The sequence below is a fragment of the Anser cygnoides genome, chromosome 1, assembly GCF_040182565.1.
Source record: "Anser cygnoides isolate HZ-2024a breed goose chromosome 1, Taihu_goose_T2T_genome, whole genome shotgun sequence".
NCBI classification, from domain to species: Eukaryota; Metazoa; Chordata; class Aves; order Anseriformes; family Anatidae; genus Anser; species Anser cygnoides.
The window spans coordinates 186802117-186824112 of record NC_089873.1 but is presented as its reverse complement, the minus strand read 5'-3'; the positions used below and the strand labels follow the sequence as shown (position 1 = coordinate 186824112).

At 39.0% G+C, this 21996-nt stretch overlaps 1 protein-coding gene across 3 annotated transcripts in view; it reads right to left on the bottom strand.

Annotated features, from left to right (window-relative positions):
- CCDC169 (coiled-coil domain containing 169) overlaps nucleotides 1–21996 on the bottom strand; it is a 31314-nt gene that overhangs the window by 3410 nt on the left and 5908 nt on the right. For 2 of the 3 annotated variants that reach the window (XM_048081193.2, XM_066989695.1), the window contains exons 3-7: nucleotides 21599–21709; nucleotides 21466–21506; nucleotides 8447–8545; nucleotides 8196–8249; nucleotides 4040–4116 (exon numbers count right to left, since the gene is read on the bottom strand). In XM_048081193.2, the coding sequence (XP_047937150.1) occupies nucleotides 4040–4116; nucleotides 8196–8249; nucleotides 8447–8545; nucleotides 21466–21506; nucleotides 21599–21709 (382 nt within the window). Of the gene's footprint in view, nucleotides 1–9; nucleotides 3471–4039; nucleotides 4117–8195; nucleotides 8250–8446; nucleotides 8546–21465; nucleotides 21507–21598; nucleotides 21710–21996 lie in introns of those variants that run through there. The other variant, XM_048081196.2, reaches the window with a different exon arrangement.

Genomic DNA, 21996 nt, shown 5'->3' with positions numbered 1-21996 from the left:
CTGAAATAAAATGGGTGAAGTTAGCTGTCAAATGTCACACTTGCTGCAAGCTTTACTGCTAGAAATTTGCATGCTTATTATATTAGCATAACTGATTATTATGGTGAATTAATAACCCTGAGAGGGGAAAAAACAAGCATATTTCTAGGTTTGAGGGCTAGCAGAGCATTTAATTATTCTGCATTCTAAACCAATCCTCATCTCATGATTCCTGACTACTTCCTGTTATCCGAATGATGGTGTTTGAAGAACACAAACAGAATACTAAACATTTGCACAAAGACAAAGCTAGCTGGCTAAGGAGCCATTTTCATCAGTTACACAATCCCCATCAAGAAATGGAAAACCCCTCCGTGCAGATGCAGTCACAGTTCTCCGCAGGTGTTTCAGCCTGTGGGCCATTCTCTCGAGCCCACGATCATACATGTGAACTGCTGGTAGCAAACTTCTGAAGCGCTGCTCATCAGAGACACATACGCCACCTATGTGAAACCTACCAGAGATGTTCTCATCTTGATCTAAGAGAATTCAGTGGGAATGTAAGCACATCTCCAGGGGGAAATGGCGATTCCACAAACTGGAAGGCTCGTTCTCATGACCGAGCAGCATGCATCTCTACGCTTACACAAAGCATCTTTGTTTCTCTCCCTGCTCATCACTGAAGCAGACACACAGTGAGTACATCGTATACTCCGATGGCAATATACAGGGATTCAGTGTCTCTCTCACGTAATAGGCATTCGGAAGGAAAACACATCATGCCACCAGGTCTTTATATTCATGATGATAGCCACAGAAATGTTTTGTTATGTGGTAGAAGTCGTGATGGCACAAACTGTGCAAGTTTCAAATTTCTGGGCAAACAGCCAACTAAGATGTCCCTAAGGCTCCCTACTTTTCTTGAGACCGACGCTTCTTTTGTTCCAGCTCTTACAAGCAGCAATGGTCTTGAAGGGAGAGCTGGCCCCACAGAGATATGGAGCTGCAAGATTCAGAGCTTGGCAGACCAGAACCCAAGGCTCCGGTTTGCTGAACAATCAAGTGATGATTCAGACTCGGACCAATTGATTACGCAAAGTCAAAAAAAAAAAAACCACTGCAGAGCTGTACCAAGCATATGTCTGTGTGGAATTCTGCATGCAGCAAAACCTCTTTCCGCTGAGAACCAGCTGGACTTACGCCAGCTGCAAGCCAGAAGCCAGGCAGTTGCAGCCAGGGCAGTGCTGGAACTCAGCTAAAGGCCCTGCAATATGTCTCAGTGTAACAGTACGGGCTCAGGATGACATTAAATTGGCTGCTCAGACTACATCACACACATAAGTCATCAAGACATCCATGTTTTTTTCCCAGTTGCCATCTCATCTATTTTTTTGGTGTACTGTGCAATACCATAAAAAATGACCTCTGTCAAGCTTGCCTTCTGTATTTGGATGGCCAGGGGACAGAACGCATCAACAATTAGTGTTCACAATTAATTTGAAAAAATATTACAGTGTTGTTTTAATATATGGATTGGGTTTTCCGTATCTATACCTAGAGTTAAAACAAACATTAAACATTGTTTCTTAGTATGGTTTGAAATCCAATGAAAGCAGGTGTTTTCTGAAAGGCTAACAGAAGAGCTCTGGACAGAAAAAAAAATCAAATTATTCTCCAGAACAGTTTATTTTCAATCACACCTATTTTCTCTTATTTGAATGAAGTTATTTCTCATTAATGTCAGCTTGAATGAACAACCTTCAGGCAGTAAATCAAAACATAATTAAAGAGGAATAATATAACACTGACTGTAATAACATTGTGATGATCAAGGGGCATTTACCTGTATCTAGCGCTTAAAATACAAATGAGGCCAAACCCCCATTCTTGTATCTGTGTTGTATACTAAGACCAAAGCTTGAGATGATAGTTCTAAGTCACTGGTCATAGAAGCCAATGTTCTGCGAACTAGATCCTTCACTACTAAGGACAACTTAAAAGATGAGTGTGTGTAAAGTATTTTGAAATTAAAAGAAAAAAACCTCTTAGAGAAAGTGGATGGAAGATGGGTATTTGGTTACAACATGCATCCTGTGAGACCAGCAATCACCTTATTTTCTTTTGTTTGATATAAAGAAAATTAGAGATACCGCTGTCATATAATTTCAGGGTAAGCAATGGTATACTAAAATAATTAAACCCCCAACATAATTACAGCTTAGTGGTAAGCCAAACTCAATATCTGGGTGATATTTAATCTCCCAACAAAGACAGTGAATTCTCCTAATTCTAATTTCCTGACCTCTTCCACATGGGCTATGTTAAACAGTGGTGGTTTAACACCAATGGCCATCTAAGCATCACAACCGCTCTCTCACTCCCTTTCCTCAGAAGAAAAGGGAGAGAAAATACAATGGAAAAAGCTCACGGGTTGAGGTAAGGACAGGGAGATTGCTCACCAATTACTGTCATGGGCAAAATAGACTCAGCATAAGGGAGATTCATATAATTTATTGTCCGCAGGCTCCTCCACGGGCTGCAGCGTGGAGATCTGCTCCTTGTGGGACCCATGGGCTGCAGGGGGACAGCCTGCTCCACCAGGGGCCTCTCCACAGGCCGCAGGGGAACTGCTGCTGCCTGCCTGGAGCACCTCCTGCCCTCCTGCTGCACTGACCTGGGGGCTGCAGGGCTGCTTCTCTCTACATTTTCTCACTGCTGTGCAGAAGTTTTTTCTTTCTTAAGGACGTTCTCCCAGAGGTGCAAACAATGTCACTCCCTGGCTCTTCTCTGGCCAGCGGCGGGTCCCTTTGGAGCCGGCTGGAGCTGGCTCTGATCTGACCTGGGGCGGCTGCTGGGCTCTGCTCACAGAGGCCACCCCTGCAGACTCCCGCCGCTACCAAAACTTTGCCACGTAATCCCAATACATAAGCATCACTTGGTCCAGAAGCAACATGCTGGCTATACGTGGGGAACCTCAGACCCACATAGTGCTTTTTCTGTATTGAGAAACTTCAGTTAGATACATTAATTCATATTGCACTATGTTAATTCATATTCTACTAAAATCCTCCTCTCGAGCATGAAAATCCACTGTTCCAATTTGAAATCCTGTTATTCTGTGCTTCCAGACAATGAAAGGATAAAGCAGGTAAGCAAATACGCGTTCACAATTTCATGCTTATAATTTACACATCACATTTTTAGATGCTCTCAGTATGTATTGTGGATGCTAGTATTAATGATATAGGTAAGTGGGTTCATGGAACAGTATTTATTGTGAGATGCTAAATACATAGAAACCGTATTAGCTCAGGAAGTCTTCAAACAGAAAATGTTTGGGAGAGTTCCAAAAGCAAACATTTTATCTGCCTGCCCTGATTTTACACACTTTTGTAGGCATCTACTTATGGTGACTGGAGGCAGGATACTGGATTCAACACACTTCCGATGTGATTCCCTATATTCTTCATACTTTATATTCTTAATAGTTTCTGTTAAGTTAAAAAATAAATTTCCTCTGATTTCAAGCATTCTCAGAAGCACTACAATCAGAAATTAATTTTATTTCTCTACAGCTCAGAACAGGTGGGCTCATCTCACATTTAAATTTCTAACCCATATAACTAAACAGAAATCTATTGAACAATTAAACCTTTTTATGTTGCCAACTAAAATCACTCACATTATCATCCTAAAAAGCCTTACAGTCTCTACTGACTAAAAAGCACCAAGCTAGGCAATTATTTAATTGAATTACTCTTAATGGACTAAAGAGTACACTTGCTGTCCCCCGTCTTGCAAGTAATACAGAAAAAAAAATTAGCCCTTTTTAATAGAGGTTGAAAGGGAAGAACATCAGAGAGATTGCTAGATTTCAAAAAGGCCACTTAAATATATATATTTTCAATCATGTAACATACTTAGTATTAAATAAGGCAGACTGAAAAGCAGTATCAAAAATGATGTTACGATTATTATTTTATCATTAGAATTATGTTTAGTGATATTTAACATGAACAGAGAGCTGCACCAGAAAAAGAGGGAATATCAATAAATTTACCTCAGTATCTGGTTTTCTCCCTGGCCTGTCAGAGCATCTGTTTTTTGCCTTTCAACAATTGCAAGTGTAGATGAAGTCTGCAATAGTCAAAGTTTTACAAAACAAGTTAAATCCTAATCACAATCACAGTTAATACAGTCAAATATTTTGAAACTGACTTTGACCAATTCTAGTCTTACTGCCTCAAAGTACTTTAAGCACATATTAGACCAATGCCTTGTTGATTTTGGGGAACTGAGCACATGCCAAAATTCCTTGCCACACAAAAGTATCTGGATAATCAGAAACTATGTAATTTAAAATGAGCATATTTTTGGTCATACCGCCTTGAACTCCATATTCTCAATAAAGAAGCACTATGTTTCTAACATACTTTTCTGAATGGGATACAAAATGTACTAAATTATAGTGACTTAGTTGTACTTTTGAATGATTAAAGTATTAATTAAGAACAGGTACTACTTGAAAAACAGCACAGCATGGAAATCTCTGCACACTGCGAAGGTCATGACAACATTACCGGACGTGCTGAAAACAACAGTTGTCACCCTTGGAATTGCATTTAACAGAATATGAGCAGGGTTAAATCAGTTGCTTCTGCTGCTCCTTAGCTCATGGTGTTTCCTCCTCACCCAGCGCTTGCTGCTTTTCCAGCTGCCTTTACTAGAACTACCTCTCAGAGGTTCAGCTATGCCATGGTCGGAAAAACAGAAAATGCAGCAGGTGTAAGGCTTGTCTGGCTTCCATGGACACTTGGGTGTCTAGTACGAGTGAATGCAATTTTCTCAGCCTCTTTAAAACAGCTCCACCAGGAACATACAATAAATGCATGATAATCATGACATACCATGTGCCAGCTACACCAGGCCAGTGAAGACTTTTGAAAGCCTAGGACTAGATTTTGGAGCTACCTAAAGAAGATTCAAGGTCTGGATTATTTAAACATTACATTTTACGAGATGTGTGAAAACATCCTGCAGTTATGAGAAAAAATATTAGCACTGAAAAGAAGCATGTCTCACTGATTATAGGACAATGGTTTCTGCTATGCTTCCACCTATATAATGCATTAGGCAAGTATTCCTGACCCAGTCATACCAAAGTCAGCAACTGAAGTAGAGTTTTTCCATACATAAAAAAGAATGGGATCTGCATAGATTTAACTTCTTGAAGGCAAGGTGTTGTGTTTTTTCTTCACTTCAGGAACTCTAGTAAAGATGACGGCTAGTGTAATTTACCACCTTTCTGAGCAGTGATTCTGTGACAAGATCATCAGGTAAGAACTACGTGTTGACTGCCTTCACAGTTGTTCTTTTATTATTTCTATGAATATGGAGTGTCAGTGTATATGGTTACTGTCCACAGCACTGTTTTTGCCAGAACAACTTACTCCACGCCTATCCCACTAAAATGAGCCCTAGCTGCACACAGAGCTTTCCAGCTGTACCTATCTATAATTATGATCTTTTTCCTCAAAGAAATCCCAATCACAAGTCAGACTGGTCTATGATTGTAAAAGTTTGTGATAAAAATCTGGCCAGAGAGAATGGCCATTTAAAGATTTATAATGGTTCTTCTTTGACTACTTCTCAAATTTCTGAATACCACCAGAAAGTGCTTTGGGATTTGTGGAGTACGAATCCCAAACCAACATTTTTTCAGTTTGGAACAAAAGAAAAAGTGCAAACTAGAAAACAGCACAAACCATCACTGCCTCTAGCACGAGTCCTAAAGTTGGTGAAGTCTTCAAATTATTTTAAAAATATTATTTAAAATTGACTATACACTTATGGATCCGGCCAACACAAACAACAAAAGCATTCAGACGATTCATTTATTTTGTAAAAAACGCAGACAAGCACACGATAATAAAAAGGTAAATAAGAAAAAGCATCTGGGAATTTGTATCCAGTAAAACTTCCTTTTTTTTTTTTTTAATGTGAGCTATAGAAAAGCACAAAAAATAATGAAATAATGAGGAAAAGAGGCCTAACAAGACATTATATTCATCCTCTGTAATCAGGAGTATCTGGAATATATTGTTGTTGCAGGTTATTATCCTACTAACTCAACATTACAGCATAGACTCTAGAACAGTGAGATTTTAACACAGCTGAATAATTTTGGGCTGAATGTAAATCTACTACTGCCTCTACTGATAGAATAAACTGTTAGTAGAATAACTGTTAATCTACATGCATGTGTAGATTTTAAAATAATATGAGCACAACAATCAAATCAAGGTCATAGCAGGGCAAGGTCAGAAAGGACCAGATGAGCCACTGATTCTTCTGCAACCAACAGTCAACCATGACTAGGCTGACTGCCCTGTTCACATTAACAGTGTAGAAGGTAGATGTCTAATCTAAACTGCTTACTAGGCTCTGCTTGCAGCTCAGGAATATGAACAGGTATGTTTCTGGGAAATTCATTTCATCTTGATCTTAAACAGGTGTGATGGTTTGCACCTTAAATATGCTTCTCTCTCCATGGATTACAGAGGATCTCACTATAACCACTTAAAACAATGTTTAACAGTCATAAACCTGAAGATAGGTAGATTAATCTGAAGATGATTATTTTCATGGACCTATTAGAATGAGTCCAGAGGAGGGACATGAGGATAATCAGAGGGCTGGAGCACCTCCCCTGTGAAGAAAGGCTGAGGGAGCTGGGGTTGTTCAGCCTGGAGAAGAGGAGGCTCCGGTGAGACCTTACAGCAGCCTTCCAGTACCTAAAGGGGGCCTGCAGTAAAGCTGGGGAGGGACTCCTTGTCAGGGGGTACAGTGGTAGGACGAGGGAGAGTGGCTTTAAACTAAAAGAGGGGAGGTTTAGATTAGGCATTAGGAAGAAGTTCTTTACTCAGAAGGTGGTGAGGCCCTGGCACAGGCTGCCCAAAGAAGCTGTGCATGCCCCATCCCTGGAGGTGTTCAGGGCCAGGCTGGATGGGGCTTGGAGCAACCTGGTCTGGTGGGAGGTGTCCCTGCCCATGGCAGGGGGGTGGAGCTGGGTGATCTTTAAGGTCCCTTCCAACCCAAACCATTCTGTGATTCTATGAATTGCCCCCACGTGGTTCTGATACCATGGCACTGAGTACTGAAAATATAATACATTAGTCTCTAATGCCCTACTTAAACAACATGCCAATGCATATACCTCACTTCAAACGTGTTTTATACATGTTTAAGTGCTTTTCTGGGCAGCCAAACATAGGCATTTATCCTGCTATTGCATATAGTAATGAAAATATCTTTTTATGCGCCACCTTCTTCCTCCAACAGTTCCCAGCTTCACTGTTAATATAAATATATTACAGTTATCAGTCTGGACTTCTTTGTTTAATGCTGGAAAAGTTAGCTTGAGAAATTCTTTCAGATTATCCAAAGTGGCAATGAACCACATGAGAGAATCACTTGCCCACTGTGCAAACACATGGAAACACTGCTAATTACAGCCTTTCACTCCAGTTAGCTATGACAGGGATTACATGACAGTCATTCTTGAGTATCCCACTAAGCTATTACTTCTACATTATTCAGGAATTAAGAGTTCTTTCACAACAAGAAGTACCAGAAATCTTTACGGGTTCCCTGCAGCTTGTAATATTGACTTTTATGTATTACATAATTTGCAGCAATAAAATTTAACTTCTGAGTTCATAAAAACAAGAAACCTTATCTATTATCTTGTAAATTTAATTGAAATATGTACTGTATTGTCATGCTGAGCTGGCTGGCTAACTTGTCTTTAAAAGACAAAAAAGGAAACATGAAGATGAGGTGGGTGCCCCTGCTCCTAATAATTTGGTTCTGTTCTTCAACTGAAACATTAAACAGGAGTCTTGTGACTACAGGGTGGGCAGGCAAGTATCAGAAAATTGCTTCAGGTTTCTCAGTCAAGAGCACTTTGACTATCCTTGGAAGCAATGAAACTACAACTGATACTAAAGCAAAAATGGATTTAAAAATAAAATAAACTGAGTAATCCGTCAATCTTAGTTCTTAAACATTTTTAAAAAGCAACTTTTATAATGAATTTGGTAGATGAATGAAGTGATAACAGACTTTTAGTTCATGGCATTAACAGATGCTGTTGCTATATTAAGAGAGCATCAAGATTTTTAAAACTTACTGAGTCACACTGGTTTTTTGCTTACCTGTAAGATCTCTGAGAGGTACATGCGCCGCTCATCATTAGCTTTGTGGTAAGCCTGTGTTTAAAATAAGCAAAACAGGCTACTGGTAAGCAAAATACTTAAAAAGCTGAATCATACAGGAAGAAAAAAATACATAGCAGAGCTTTTTCCAGTGACATATTTTGGAGGAACTATTCTATTGTGTGTTCCACACACGTCTGTCAGGCAACGTAACAGCTTTTATAGACCAGACTCATACAGTGATTACAAACCTTAGCCTCTTGTTCCAGTCTAAGTTCATAATCTTTTAGCTGATTCTGGAGACTTTTCTTCTCTTCTTCTAGTTGTTTAAGAACCTCCTTCAAGGAACCCTGTGGTTATAGTAAATAAAACAAATATTTACATTCTGTGTAAAGACATCACCATCACAGCCCTTATTCTTCAGGCATTATGATGCTTGTCATTGTATTTGCTTCTTGTGCACTTTTTGTTTACAAGGTTCTGGCTGGCACACCACAGAGACAAAAACAATTAACCATATGTTACAATTATCTTTTGTGAACTACACATTTTCAATTCTTTAAAATGATACAGATAACAGTTTACCACAATTGTGTGCCTTGTTAGGTAAGCACAGTCACTTTGTTGTGATCAGCCAGAACTGCTCCTTACTTCTAACCAAAATTCACTCTCATGGTTACTTTTTTAAAGGAGGAAGATTTCAGATCCCACCTGCACGTCCATCTTCAAACTACTTGCCAAGGGAGCTGCTGGAATGGCTGAAGAAGCACAGGGAATGTCAGCAGTAACCCATAAGAACTTGGCTAGAAAGCAGTATTTTGGAGAGACACTATTTGTTTCCCTCCAAAATGTGGAGTCATTTACCTTGTGTACAACTGGATTCTGCGAGAGTAACCATGGCAGAGTCCACTTTTGGTTACCAGCACCGGCCAGTTCTCTGTACTGCAATCAGAACACACACCCAAGTGGGACCTCCTCCATTTCTACCACAGGAAACTGCTTCTTGTAATCCCTTTCATAAATTGATCCACTTCATCCAGTAGATACATTCTTATTAGGAGGCTTGAATAGACTAATTTCTTAAATTTCTTGCCTTGGATTATTCAAGGTAAGCTCATACCTGTTTGTTATCGTATTGAAGTTATATTTAAGATAACTGCTCTTCTTCTTGATGTTATATAGAGAAACCAGGAATGTCTTATTTCAACATTCATTTTACTAGGATAAATAAGATGAGCTTTTTAAAATGGTCTCTCACGCAGCAGCCTGTCCTTTCATCTGATCATCACAGTAGCCCTTTGTACACCAGCTGGAGCCCACACTTACACTTGGAGAGCAGAACCATACTGGAGCATGCAGTACTCCAGAAGCCATCTCACTGCCTTAACAATGTCCGTAATGCTCCTTTATCTGTATAGAGAAATGTTAACGTTGCATTTTCCTTTTTCACAGCTGAATGGTGAGAGCTTACAGTTGACATGAGATCAAATAGAATAATACCTCTCTATACCCTCAGTAGAAGATTCCCCTCTGCAGCTGTGTCCATGTGATCAGCTCTCAATTCACAAAAGAATTTGTTTACTACTTCCTCAGTCCTTTGGTCTATACTATTAAATTTAAAACCCATTTTTAATAATCTACTCTTCAATGTCACTCTTTTTCTAAACAACATCCAGATTCCTAATATATTGCATAATTGGTATCAGGGGAAAATGTCATAATTTATTTCTATATTGTATATCAAGGTCATGGATAGCATGCTGAGATTAGTCCTAAACCTGGTCCTGGAAGAACCCTGCTTGTATTCTCCCAGCAGCCTCTTATCCACTATTATGTTCCATCTGCCAGCGCCTTACTCCTTCAACAAATTGATTAATTATCATTGTCTCCAAACTAATCAGCCACTTCCCATGCGACACAGTATCTTTATCAGAGGTCACGGTGAACGGAATTACTGTGTTTATCCTGACAACAAATCTATTGTCTCATCACAAAAAGTTAACAGGTTTGCCTGGCATGAACCACTTTTAACAAATCTGTATTTCAGTTTTGTTTTGCCCCAATTACTCCTTTATCTTAAATCTAGAAAAAAAAATGCTATTATTTAATGCACACAATACTACCATCCACAGCTTTATTAAAACCACTTGCTATCAGATCTGTAATGTAGCCAGCCAGTTCTCTCAAAATCCTAAGGTAGAGATTACCCATTTCCCTCAATTTAAGCCTAACCAGCTCCTTGAGTTTTCCTTAGGATTTGGTTACTGCCATTTCCTCCACACACTTGCTGACATTAGCTAGCTCTTTCTTTGTCCTGCATTTTATCGTTCCTGCCCTTATTGAAAACTTAGGCAATATATACATGTTTAAATTAAAACAAATACTTTTATGATTACTAGATCTGACAATTTTATGACTGGCTTTTCTATAATGTTCTTCTAGATTCTCTAAATCTAAAATAGAATTCCCTCCTTTTTATCCAGCATTTTCTGATAAAATGTGCTATCACAACCACTGAGATCACTCACTGCCTCATCACTCTTACCAGTGCTTGGTTTTTAGCCTTTATTTATAAGCATCACATGTGATAAGAGTTTCTGGAAATAGTCATCTAATGGTATTGTACCCAAATTCATATCCATCCAAATATTATATTCATATATATATTTGATGGCATGGACAGTATTCACTCTGAGGTGAGAATATCTACATTTGAGAGTCCGCATGTGAACTAAGCTCCTGCTAAGAGTCACAGTCAGTACAATCAACGATGCTCAGAGTCATTCAGCTGAGCTGCTACAATTCAGCTGCCATTCGAGATGCCGTAGGGTGTCCAAGACATCTGTATGTGGCAGATATGACACACGGGTTGCAGGAGATGTGTATCCTTCTGAAGCAGCAGTGGGCAATTCTGTACTGAAATGCCTGTAAGTCTCTGCTTACACAACTATTCCACCAAAGATACCTACTGAGATGAATTTAGATACCCATCTCTATACTAAGCTGACTGTATCAACGAGACTTCCACTGCCTGTAGTAGGAACTGAAGATCTAGCTGAGAAGTAGACAACTACATATAGACAAGAAAATACAGATGTCCTAATATTTAAGTGATTCAATATGTATTTCGATATGTATTTCAATACTATTGGCAGATATTATTGTGATAAAAATTTGTTTTCCTATCCTTCCTCCAGATGATTTAATTCAAAGAGATGATGAAGAATTTACAAACACATAAAAGTCTCTCATATCTGCAATGTACCACATGTACTTCTGCTTTGATCTTTCCTGCAAAGTGTGTATCTTTAATACTTGTTATCCCATCATCTTTCCATTGTCAATATATTACTTTTCAGGCTCTACTTTTTTTCTACTTGTCTGCCTAGGCCCCCTTTGTAAAAGAAGGATCTGTTTCAGTATTTTATTTTATTTTTTATTTCTAACCGCAGCATCTTCTTAGCCAGAATAGCTGAACTCTTTTACTTTCTGTACTGACTACCTGACCGTTGTCTTAGCAGACTCAGTTATTCTTCTCACTGACATAAAACTTTGCAATGCGTTTATTTACCGGATATTCATTTCCCATGTATAAAACATGTAAAGGAAAATAATATGAATCTCTCCAAGTATTCTTATCTCCTTTTTCTTGTAATTTTTCCTTACTCATCATGCAAATGCCATAAGGCTGGTATCGGTGAATAGACTGTTTCTTAGAAAGTTGTTTATAAATGTTTGCTAATGGTTAAAAAAAAATCCCAAACCCAGTCTTAAGCCATCTGTTGACCTTTATTTTATTGTTACAACTGTGCCCTCCATCTCTTGGTCAGCACCTTGGTCTTTTGACCAAGAAGACTGGCAGTCTTCTTTGGCTTGTTTCATAGTGAACTTGAAAATGTCCTTTGCCATTACACAAAAGATTATGTCATTCTTATATGAGCATTTTCACCTCAGGTCCATAGCTTATATCCTTGATTCTGGACACCATCAAACCATTCTATTTTCTACATCAGTAAAAAGTTCTTTCTTACCAATAGTTTCTGAGAGATGGCCACCAAACATACACATCTGCCTGTTCAAAATCTCCAGTCTTCTCCTTTCTAGTATGTGCAGATCGTTCCGTCTTTTCTTCTCTTTCATAATTTTCTGTACATCACATTACTTATTCATTTCCAAACTTTATTTTTCACAAAACCATTTCTGGCTGTTACTTAGATTTCCCTAGGAATGATTTTCATTAAAGTCAAGATTTTGCAGGAGCATGGCAAAAGACACGGTGCATTAAAACACGTTGCCAAGAGAGGATAACCCCTCCCACTGTTCAGAAAAAGGGAGATACAGAAGAGCTGAATCTTTGAAGAATGTTTCACACATGACTGAACTGTTACTAACTTTAATCTGTTACAACAGACACACTGGAGAACTGAAAAGAATTGAGTTTTTCTTTTTTTTTTTTCCTAATTAACACAGAAGTACCTTGGATGCAGATGAAACCTTTGTCCTAATACAGAAGGCTCCTATATTGAATAGTTAATGTTGGCCAACTCAAGGACAGAAACAAAGCTGCAGATTAAAGAGAAGATTTGGCTAAATTCCACTAGGGTCATGTGCTTTTTCATTACATCAGTGTCTGTGCAGAATTTAAAAAAAAGACCAATAGCAAAGGCCTCAGCACGGTCAAGCTGGGAAAACTAACTTTTTTGGTCTTACTGACTTGATTACACATTAACGATTACAACCACATGACAGTATATTTTTGTACAACATTTTTTGTACCCCCATAGTAAACTGAAACACAGTAAACACAGAAGTTCATGCTGTTCTCAAGATTTCTGCTGTGTAAATCCACACCCCACTACTTATTTCCTCACAAGACCATCCATCAGTGCTCTGTAAGACAGCAAGCGTGGTGTTGCAGCTGTGAGTCACAACAGAGCAATTGGGTATCTCCTCAGTGACAGTATCAGTCTAACTTCTTTGAGTTCTTTCACCTCAAGAGCAGACTACTCTTAGATCTTTTTTTCATTTAACCTTTTCAAAAGTGCTCTCTATTTTTTGCTGCCAATGCAGCTGGTCCAGTGCAGATGCCTGGGCACTCATTCAGCTCTGGAGCAAGGATGAGATCCAACTGCAAGCAAACTGTGTACTACACTACTGCTTTTGATGAGCAAACAGACAGAAATAAGTTGATGATGTGACTACGGTATACAGTTATCATTTCTACAGAATCTGTGTGCCTCCGGAAAAATAGGAAAGTGAAATAGCTCCCAATTTATAAATTGGGAAGTGAAACCCCAAACCAAAAAGGGACCAGTATCTAAATTACACTTCAGGCAGAAACTAACATCCTGAAGCAGTCTATACAATGTCTTACATTCACATCTGATTTTGTCATAAAACTTAGGTCGGCATCTCAACTGTTGCTAATGTAACTTCCCATAAGAACAACCTTAATCAAGGTGCTTAGTTTGCTGCTGGAAGTCTTTACAGAGTCTCAAAGCAAAGCTTTCTGGTGGTCCTGGTTGTACCCCACCAGGGCACAACCTGATAAGCATGCTCTATCTATATTACATGAGGAATGATTTCTCTTCTGCCTAACAGCCTAAATATTAACTCACAATAAAATTAGAAGGTTACATTTTAGTCCTCTGCCACCCTAAGTGCTTTAATTCACAGCACCTCACATCCTGAGAGTGTCTTTGCCATCATTCTTACTAATGTTGAGGTAATTGTTGAAGCTAAGCTGCTCACCAGCCAGGAAAACAAAATTTACAGGGACGGAGAAGGTAAAAGTGAAAATGGACGCAAGGCCATGCATACTTCTGGAAAGGAGACAGGATTTCAAACACAATTCTTCTGCATTTCTTACCACCTTTCCAATAGTCTTTCATCTATTATGCACTCTGTTGTGAATCCCAATCTATCTGCCCTTCTCCCAGTTAATACCGAGGAAACTCAGGTTGCTAACTCAGCCTTCTAATTTTTGTTCCTGGGTCCAGGCATCTAACAGACACTGCAGAGCTCAGTTACAGCAATACTCAAGTTCTTACATGAATCTAGCCAGATAGATGTTCCTACTCAACTGATAAAACTCTACAAGTCCCCAAACATTATGGAAGGCAATTTCAAAAACAGACACGAGAAAATTTTCCGTGGTACTATTTCAGACAGGTCTTAGAGACCCATGGTAATAAAGACTGGTTGTAAGTTACCTCCTCCCTTATGGTCAAGGCAGTAACTGAATAACTAACTTATATGCCTGAAGTCTTTAGCTCCTGCACAGCAATACAAATCGGGAAGTGGGAAACACCAGCATATGAACTCAGCCAAACCGTTAAGGACTTAAGGACTGGGTTTCTCTTTCCTAAATTCAATGGGAAGCAACTACACACACACACACATACAAAAAAAAAGAAAAAGTAACACATTCAGATCTTGATGCTTATGGTTATATGATCAGCTTAGCGCTTAACAGAGTCAACACAAGAGCAAAAGCTCACAGAAAGCAGAGCTTACAGCCTATAGTAACACCGACTTGTACCAGAGCTCTAGGAGGAGCACAGAAAAGCCTCAATACAAACCAAGGACCAGTGAGAGCTCAAGAGAACCAGAAGGAGCAACCCCCCCCCCCCCCACAGCAATGCAGCACTCCCCCGGAAGAAATTGCCAACGAGTCTCCAGGATAAGCCAGTAAGATAAATTCTGAAAAAGATTTTTAGAAGTCAAATGACTTATTCCTGGTATTGCTTTGACTGAATATTGAAATATTGTTTCAAGTCAGATTTTTTACATTTTCTTCTACTGAGCCTTGAATAGCTGGACAATGTATCCCTAAAAGGGAGACATAAGCTGACTAAGGGATTTAACCCGAATTTAAGATTCTTAGTTTTCATTAAGTTGCCTATGTCAAGCCCCTTTCAGCAATCTGGTAAGCTAAAAGACACACTGAGATTTTAAATGAATACTTTCTTTCTGTAAAGGAATTTTGCAGGGCTTAGCAAGATGCACTCTCGGAGCAACGATACATTAAGTCTCGAGCCCAGCAGTGGCAAAAGCCCAGATTTTCACAAAGGGAACACCAATTCTCCAGTTCTTTTTTTTCACATATTTTTCTTCTCATTCAACTGAAGTTACATATTTGGCTTAACACTTGCCAGAAAACAAAAATGTACAGAAGGCTACTGCAGCCAAATTTTAAAGCTACCCACAGAAGTTATTCTCATTCTGGATTTTTCCTTGCCCTGCTATCACTGGCAACAGATGTGGCAATCAATAATTCTACAACAGACCAGGTGACAAATATGTGACATCATCAAGAAGCTCAAACATGCTTTCATCAGAGCTTATGCAAACTATTGATCGTTATGGCAATTTGATTCAGCTTTTTTTTTTTTTTTAAATTCTTCTCCATGAGTTAGAACAGAAGCAATACATCTGTCAGTTGTATAGGAGAAAAAAAAAAAAAGAAGCCTTTGCAATCCGTTCTACTTAACATTTTAAATCAAATTAGGTTTTGTTTAGAAAATAAACTCTTCTCCCTCCAACACCAGCAGCTGATGTTCATCAGCTGATTTAGCTGAATCTTTTAACATATCATTTTAAACTCATCAAGAGCAAGAAGCAATGTTACGTCTTTAGTTTTACTGTAACCAAAATTAGTTTTAAGTTGATATCGATAAAGTCACTACACGTATATTGTAGCAATTACTGGAAAAATTATACATAAAAATTATGTAGCATAGCATATTTCTACACAAAATATACTGTCGATATACATGCAGTGGATACTGTAAATACTTCAGTAGAGGTGAAGAAAGAATCTCTGTACTTGTTTAAATGTCAAGTGCCCCCTTGTGGTTAGTATGCTCTTCAGACGTGCAAATATTCAATATATGCAAAACCAAACAGAGCTGAACTGCATGAATGCAGCGCACTCTTTGCATCACACGTTGTCAAGGGCCAGGGTAAAGAGATCAGCCTGGAGATTTTCTGGCAAGTTCAGGCTCCCTCAGTGTAACCGGGCGTGGGGCAGCGCTACCCAAATCCTTATGCCGATGGTCTCCACAGACTTTCTCAGAGAGGTCAGCTGCTGAACTAGGGGAGAGGAAGTTGAAACCGCTCCCTTGCTGCGGTTCAGATTGACAAAACAAGATGTTATTGGCTCCGATATGTTTCACTTACTGTCTCTCCTGCAAGGCCTTTCAGAAAAAGCCTAGATTGTTTCATTATACATTTTCCTTGGGAGATATCCAAGGGTCCCAGTCAATCGCCAAGCCATCGTTGGAATTCCTGAACTGGCACCCAGCTGGAGAGCAGCCAGCTAATAATGTCAGTTGACTGTGAGGTTTCTCACTGATTGTTTTCTTTGAAATACCGAGTGCATTCTGCCTGTGGGAATACCACAAAGCGATCTGAGTAAAACAGTCTGCTGCTTTGTGCAAGGCCACCAGGAGGAACAATTAATGCCAACATGACAAAGAAAGGGAAAAATGCAAGTCAAAAAGGTCTCCTGGAGGCATCCAAAATGCTTGTCCTAAGTCGGATGAAAGGCGTAGGAACGGGAAGTCCGTGAGGAGGCCGGAGGCAGCTTAGGGCTGTCAGACCAGACTACACAACTTTCTCCAAAATACTTTGAAGCCTGACAGAGAAGACAGGATACCAGATTTGTTTTTCACACAGAGCTATTGGTGACTTAATCCAGCAAGAACAACCAGGGCCATTTCACAGTGACTTGCTAAAGGAATTGTCAACATTTCCTATGCCATCGTGAAGTGCTGATGTTCCCTATAGGCAGTCATCAACACCTACAGAAATATAAATTCTTCGTTGCATGTTTTTGCAAACACAAGATGCCCCTCCAGTTACGTTGCCAACACCTTCTCCAGTGTGACACTGCCACATGTTCTCCTTGCAGTTTAAAACTGACAGCAGAACCCCTGAGGTCGCTGTGTGAGGATTGCTGCACGTGGTCATTACGGTGTCAGAGAGGCAGCTTTGTAAAGCAAGTATCTGGCCCTCAGTGTGAGAATTTTCTCAGCTATGGTGCTGGGCAGTCCTGAAAATGGTGATTTATCACTGAAACCAGGGCTCTTTGGCTAATCTTAACTAGAGCGTTGCTAAGGCAATGCTATCGGGAGTGTGCTCTTCTGAACTGATTCTGTAGTCTGCTTTTCAGTATTTGCATACTAAAGCTGCTATCTAGGGATCCTTTCTTGCAGAAATGGTGATAGAAATCATTTTCTTTCTACCTATCCAGGAAATTAGCAAACAACATGTATTTCACCAAAACTCACTTAATGAAAAAACGTGAACAAATGAATGCGCTATGTTTAAGGAGGTAAATAAAATTCACAGCATGTTAAGCTTTAGAGAGGAGGCATTCCGCCTGTAATTATTCCTGAAATAGTGTATGACATTTCTATTATTCATTGGGACATAAAGGAAATTACTGACTAAACAGTTTTCAATGTTGCAACTCCCCTTGTTCTTGTCACCATTTAGGTTATTTTTAATCCGGCATCAGTACAAAAAAAATGCTCTTCTGTATCTTGGCTATGAAAATACGAGTGTTTGAGGTATTGAATCTGCATTTACTGCCATGTGACACCTTCATCTTTTTTTTTTTTAATTTAAAAAAAAGAGAACATCTCAAGATAGTATAAGGACTTCAGAAGGATAGTTGTATATTTATATGATTTAGGGGTGTTTTAACAGCAAGGAATCATTCATCGGTAAGATTCTAATTCTGAAGTGAAATAAGTGCAAGCCATCTGCAACAATTATTGCAATTTATGAACATAGAAAATCCCCTGCCTTTCCTTTTTCCTCACTCCAGAATTTGTGTTTGTGTTCTTCTCTTTCATTCAGGTTTTTATAGCTTGCTCACTGGCAGAGTCCCTGATGACTAATCTTTTTTAAAAAACTTTCCTGTATTGCTTGATAGCAAGAAAATATTTTATCCTACCTATCTTTAAATGAGATGAATTACTCTGTGGACATGCTTTTCTCCTTCTGTTACCTACGGTAAGACCTTAAATGGCTAGCCAAGTGAGATAAATATCCTTACTACCTTTGAGATACCTCAAAAAGGTCTTGAAGATGCTATTTTATTTTCTAAAAGTGTTGCTCAAAATCTACTGTCCATTGTTGTCATACCCTAGAAACTGTATCATTTTGCTGAAAAATCACTTTGCTATCTTTTCACAGAACTTCATATGCAACAGCAAGTTGAAAACTGAATATCATAATGTACTTTTCATTTAATGCACACACTCAATTTTTATATATACACACTCTCAGCATTTTTACTCTGAGCGAATGTAGATTGATGACTGGCTGTAAAGCTCTTTGCTTTTCTACACCCACTCACCACATCTGCTCTTTATTCTCATCTGTGGAGAAGCTAAATATTCCCCCCTGCTTCCCTGAACGAGTCTCAAAAACATAAAATGCATTTGGATAAATCTATATGCTTAGGCACCACAAATTGATCTGTGCATTTTTTTTACCAATGTTTTACCTGCCAAAAGCTCTGCATTCTGCAAGAATAACTGTAAACACATGGACTGTTCCGATACCTTCAGTGAAAAAAAAAACCAGCAAAGCCCCCAAAATACATCTATTTTCTTCCTCTCTTTCTGTCTCCCAACAATAAAAACAAGCCAAAATGAAACATCAGACTAAATCCCTAAACACCTTTTTTTTTTTTTTTCCCCTCTGGCTAGTCAACAGATGAATGTATTCGCTCTAAACTGGAAGGGTGAAAAACTGTAGGAGAAAAAATATGGCATGGCACATGGGCTCTGTACTTCCTTAGGTGTAACTCTGTAAGTCCAAGACTCTCCAAATCATTTCCTAGATTCCTTCTGGCAGTAGGAATCTTTCAGTTCTGCTGTCATTATTTCCTTTACGGGAACAGCGATCAAACCTCTTAGAACAATAGCTCATAGGTGAAGAGGCAAGGCAGAATTTAGTAGGGATTAGAAATGTACTGAATCGGTGCAGCACAGCTGCCAATAAAGCTCACAGATTATCTGACTGGTAATGACTCTTCAGGTTCTAGGCAAGGTGTAATTGGATTGGTTAAGACAGTGTTAGAAATTCAATGGAAATAAACGCTTTTAATACTGTCAGCGTGTGTGCCAGTCAGTGCTTCACAGGCTGGCAGGAATAACCTTGTCTGAAGCAAACTCTGCTGTAAATTTTTTAGAGCAATGTTCTGTGCTCAAGACTTCTCTTCACATATAATTCCAGGTGTATTTTCTAATCAACTCCCTGACATAGGCAAGCGGGATGGGAAGGATTTTGTTCTGCTATTGCTTTTAAGTGGTTGTTAAAAAAAAATCCAGCCATCTAGAAAACACCATGGAGTCTAGGACAGTACTAAAACTGGCAAGAATATTTACAACCCGAAGGCCACAGATCAGATCAGGAAGAGCAATTAATTATTCACACGCTGCTTACAACGAGCAATCATTCCCACTAATATGGCATGCAGCCTCCTCTAGGCTCAGTGAACTCCCATTAATCTTCAGAATCTGAAGCACAAGAATCAGATGGAGACACTCAGAGAAGCTTTCTTTGACTTCTTAAAGTGCATAAGTTGGAATAAAAATAAAAATCCTCAAAGCTCTGCCTTGTGATAATTAATGGTCATTACTCGTGCTTATGCAACAAGGCATTATTGCCACTTCTATATCTACCTTCCCTACTTCTAAAAGTGGTTAAGAAGCAGAAAAGGTCTCAAAGTAAAATATTTCAGCACATGACAGACTAAGGAAAAATAGTCCTGAATCTAAACTTGTTTCACTTCATTTCCTACTTCAGATTTCTTAATGGCCAAAATATTTGCTGTTTTTTCTTACCATTTTCTCCTCAACATCAAAGGAAAATGTTTTCTGCTTTGTTAAAATGCAGATGGTGAAATATGGACATATTAAGAAATAAAAATTTAAAACTGAAAACAGACACTTTCTGTGGCAAAACCGGAATACTTACTGTAAAACGAGGAATTTTCCTGTAACTATATTATTTAAAATGTGACTGCAACTGTTGATATTTCTTATCACATATGATATAAAACTAGGAGCAGTGCTTGATACACCAGAGGGTTGTGTTGCCATTCAGAGGGACCTTGACAGGTTGGAGAAATAGACACAGGGGAACCTCATGAAATTCAATTCAACAAGGGGAAATTCAAAGCCTTGCCCCTGGTGAGGAAAACCCCAGGCACCAGTATATGCAGGGCGCCAACCAACTGGAGAGCAGCTCTGCAGGACCTGGGGATTCTGGTGGACAACAAGCTGACCATGGATCAGCAATATGTGCTTGCCTCAAAGAAGGCCAAAAACATTAACAACTGCATTAGGAAGAATGTTGCCAGCAGGCTGAGGGAGGTGATCCTCCCCTCGGCACTGGTGAGGCTGCATCTGGAGTAGTGTGTCCAGTTCTGAGCTCCCCAGTCCATGAGAGATGTGGACATACTGGAGCAAGTCTAGAACAGGGCTATAAAGATTAAGGGAATGGAGCATCTCATATGAGGAGAGGCCTGGGACTTTTCTGACTGGAGAAAAGGAAACTCAGGGGGATCTTACCCATGTGTATAAATACCTGAAGGGAGGAAAAGAAGAGGGAGCCAGGCTCTTCTCAGTGGTGCCCAGTGACTGGACAAGAGGCAATCAGCACAAATTAAAACACAAGAAGTTTCATCTGAACAAAAGAAAACACTTTCTCACTGTGAGGGTGTTCTAATACTGCAACACATTACCCAGATAAGTTGTGAAGTCTCTGTCTGTGGACATATTCAAAACCCAACTGGGCATGATGCTGGGCAACCTGCTGAAGCTGACCCTACTTGAGTAGGGGTGTTGGAGTTGAAGATATCAAAGTGGGTCCCTTCCAGCCTATATGATTCTGTGAGTTTGTGATCAAGGTCTTACATTTTTCTATTTATTGACTTGACTAGCTGTTCCATCGCATATGCGTTGCTACAAGCGACACACAGCCATCACTCAGTCAAAAATTCCACTATGTAGTTCTTCCCAACTTTTAGGTCTTATATTCTTCCTACTTAATTATTTTCCTCTATGCCTTACACACTCTTAAGCAACTGCATGCATATCTGAAACCATATAAAAGTAAGCAGGCCTGATTGCTTTGGTTTCTAGACAGGGCCACTGATATTTTTTGTCATGGAACAGTATCAATTATACAAGTTCTTTAATTACACTGTGATTTTGATACTTAAGCGATTGAATTCCATTGTACTCACCACAGGCATTTGATCAAAGATGCGAACAATGGACAATTTATCTACAAATAAGCAAAAGATGCAACCCATTAATAATCATTCAACATATAATCACTATTTCTATTGCAAGACGGTTATGGATATCCATTTCTACCTGTTGGGTTTCCACGAATAAGCTCCATTTTGTCTTTTAGAATACTAATTTGCCTTTCCAGCTGTCTATTCAATTCTACTTGCATCTCGTATCTGGTTTTCCATTCATTACCTTAAAAACAAACATAGAGTTATTCTGTTTCCCAAATTATTTTATGCGTTTTCAAATATAAGTTAACATTCTTTCAAACTGTTCCTACTTTGTTCTGGAGACTGAGAAACTCTCCAGTTAGTCATCCTCATAATGAGGAAGCATTCATTTGAATTACAAAACAGCTTGAAAATATAAATCAAGGGATTTGTTTCAATGGGCTTACTGTGGCCAGAATATTAACCAACTAACTCTATATATTCATGTTATCCATTGTTTCTTCAATAATTAACAAGAAAAAAAAAACT